General features: G+C 42.7%; 1 protein-coding gene across 1 annotated transcript in view; it reads right to left on the bottom strand.

Moving 5' to 3' along the window:
- Nucleotides 1–2,475, bottom strand: part of LOC101857069 (multidrug resistance-associated protein 1) — a gene marked incomplete at its 3' end in the record, with an annotated part of 3,531 nt that extends 1,056 nt beyond the window's left edge. Inside the window, 3 exon segments of the mRNA XM_013089406.2 lie at nt 1,266–1,420; nt 1,975–2,212; nt 2,470–2,475. Of these exon segments, the coding sequence (XP_012944860.2) occupies nt 1,266–1,420; nt 1,975–2,212; nt 2,470–2,475 (399 nt within the window).
- Between the last annotated feature and the right edge of the window lie 38 nt (nt 2,476–2,513).

Raw genomic sequence — 2,513 nt, 5'->3', positions numbered from 1 at the left:
CTGTCTTGTTGTCCGTTTGCGTGAGTGCACCTTTAAGTCTAACTTTTGTAACGTCTACTTCCATTGTTAACGACCAAGACAAATTTCTCCCTGTGAGATGAATAAAGATTGTCATTGTCATTGTCATTGTCATTGTCATTATCATTGTCATTGTCATTGTCATAACATGGTATGTGTTAATGTGGGAGATTGGTCAGTGTGTTTAGATAGAATGTGTTTAAAGTCTGTTTGTTTTCTTGTTTGTTTGTTTGTTTGTTTGTGTCTTAGGAAAAGGTTAGAGTCAAGTACGTCTAGATCCTGGGGAGATACAATAACCTGGTATGTGTTAGTATGAGATATTGATCAGTGTTTGTGGATTAGTTTCGTTTTATTGTGTTCGTTGAAGGTCTCCATGTCTTTTGTTTGTTTGTTTATTTGTTTGTTTATTTGTTCGTTTGTTCCAGAAGACATCAGGGTTCAGGACATCTAGATCATGGGGAGATACAACGACACGTCATGTGTTTATTGAGGGGTGTTGGTCAATGTTTGTTTGTTTGTTTGTACCAGGAACAGGTCTTAGTCCAGGGCACCCAGGTCCTGAGGACCAACAGCAAAACGTTATGTATATAGATTACTTTTTATGTATGTGTTGAACGTGTTTATGTTTGTTTGTTTTTTGGTTTATTTATTTGTCTATGTGTTTGCTTGTTTGTTTCAGGAAGATTATAGCCAAAGGGGTCCAGATACTAAGAAAGAACTTTTTTATTTTTTTCTTGGTGCTGTTTTATATTTGGATGCATCAAAACGTCTTACTGAAGGCGTGCATTTAGTTTCTCCCCTTTTCCTTCAGCGTGGCTCTTTAAAGATGGGCCTATTTAAAGAAAAGGTAGTACACTTTTAAGAAATTACCTGGCTAAATCATTCAAAAAATGTTTATGTCTCTTTAAAAATGTTTCTATCAACAGACACCGTAGAAAAACGTTTTTAGATCAGGGTTCCTCTTACTTCCCCCCCACACGATCCTCCTCTGGATCTCACAGGCCTTCATAAACCCCTAACTTTTCGAGAAATATAAAAATTTCAACAAAAATTAGCCCGCTGCCCTAGTTTTGACATTCAGAAACGTCTCTGGAGCCCCCAGGAATGGATCCCACCGGACATTCAAGCACCCTAGCTAGGGTTCCCTAGCTTAAGACTTTATGATCTGGCGAAATAATTTAATGCTTTTTGTGGCTCTTTTAAGATTTTTCTATCTACAGAGACACTGGCTAGAGTTTAGACAATACCTGGCTGAATCTATTGAGGATCCGGCCCATGGGTGTTGTGTCAAAGAAACTCATTGGTGTTCTCATGAGGGCGTCGAGCATGTTGGCGTGGATGACTCGTGACGTCACAACATGGCGGTATTGCATGATGGCGGAGTAGGTCATGCAGCAGGCAGCTGTGGGAAGAGAAGGGGAGGGGTGGATGAATGGAGATGGTTGCGGATTTGGGGGTGGGGGAGGGGGACATGGGTGTAGTGTGTAGGGGATGGGAGGGGTAGATGGACGGGGTGGGGTAGGGAGAAGGGATGGAGGTCGAAGGATAGGGTGGGAAGAAGGAGGCAGAGGAAAAAAAGAGAATGAGAAGGGGGATGGGGAGGGAAAGATGGATGAGGTCGAAAATTAGTGGAAAGGGGAGTAATGGGGTTTGAGTGAGCGTTATGAGGAAAAGACCTCGTTAGGTAGCTGGTCCTTTCCTTTATGTAATAAAAGCATTAACATTTCGAAAATTAAAGGGTGGCTGAGAGTTGGATTCAATCCCAAAAGGGCGCTGTTCAGGAAAAAATGCAAGTTCTTGCCTTATTTTCTGCTTTAAAAAAAAACAATTACATGTAGTCGCAACTACAACAACAACTACAATAACAAGGACAAAAACAACAACAAAAAAGACAACAGCAGCAGCAGCAACAACACCACCATCACCACAACAAAAACACTATCGACACCAACTTACTCTGAACCACTCCCAAACCGGCGTAGATCTTGATATAGTGCCAGTTCCTGTCCCATCGTCCCCCGCTGGCTGCGGGCAGGGTCGTGAAGTTGGCAAGGTCATGATCATCGCTCCACTGGGCCAGCCATGTGTAGGAGAAGTTGTAGGCGAAGTGGAAGCCCAGCACAAAGAGGACGCTGACACAGGCGTACTTGTAGCCATAGGCGCGGAGAAGGTCCAGGTACACGCTCCATCGCACCTGGTGGATAGGAATAACATTATGATAATCGAACCTGTTCTAATGACCACTTGTATAAAACCATCACATTATGCAGAAAGAAGAACTTCCAACTCCCCTCCCCCCTCCCCACTCCTCTGTGCGCTTTTCGATATTACTAACGACAAGTATAATGATGATACAGTCCAAGATGATCAACTGTATAAGGTTACCACGTTTTCTTGGAATATGGATGGCCGACTTGGATAGGCCTGATTGTCGTTTTATATCCGTGTTGCAGTCATGTTGCTGGGGATTTTGGTGTTGTTGTTGTTGTTGTTTT

The sequence above is a fragment of the Aplysia californica genome, unplaced genomic scaffold, assembly GCF_000002075.1.
Source record: "Aplysia californica isolate F4 #8 unplaced genomic scaffold, AplCal3.0 scaffold00945, whole genome shotgun sequence".
NCBI lineage: Eukaryota > Metazoa > Mollusca > Gastropoda > Aplysiida > Aplysiidae > Aplysia > Aplysia californica.
The sequence above is the reverse complement of the archived record's forward strand: the minus strand, read 5'-3'. Positions and strand labels throughout refer to the sequence as shown.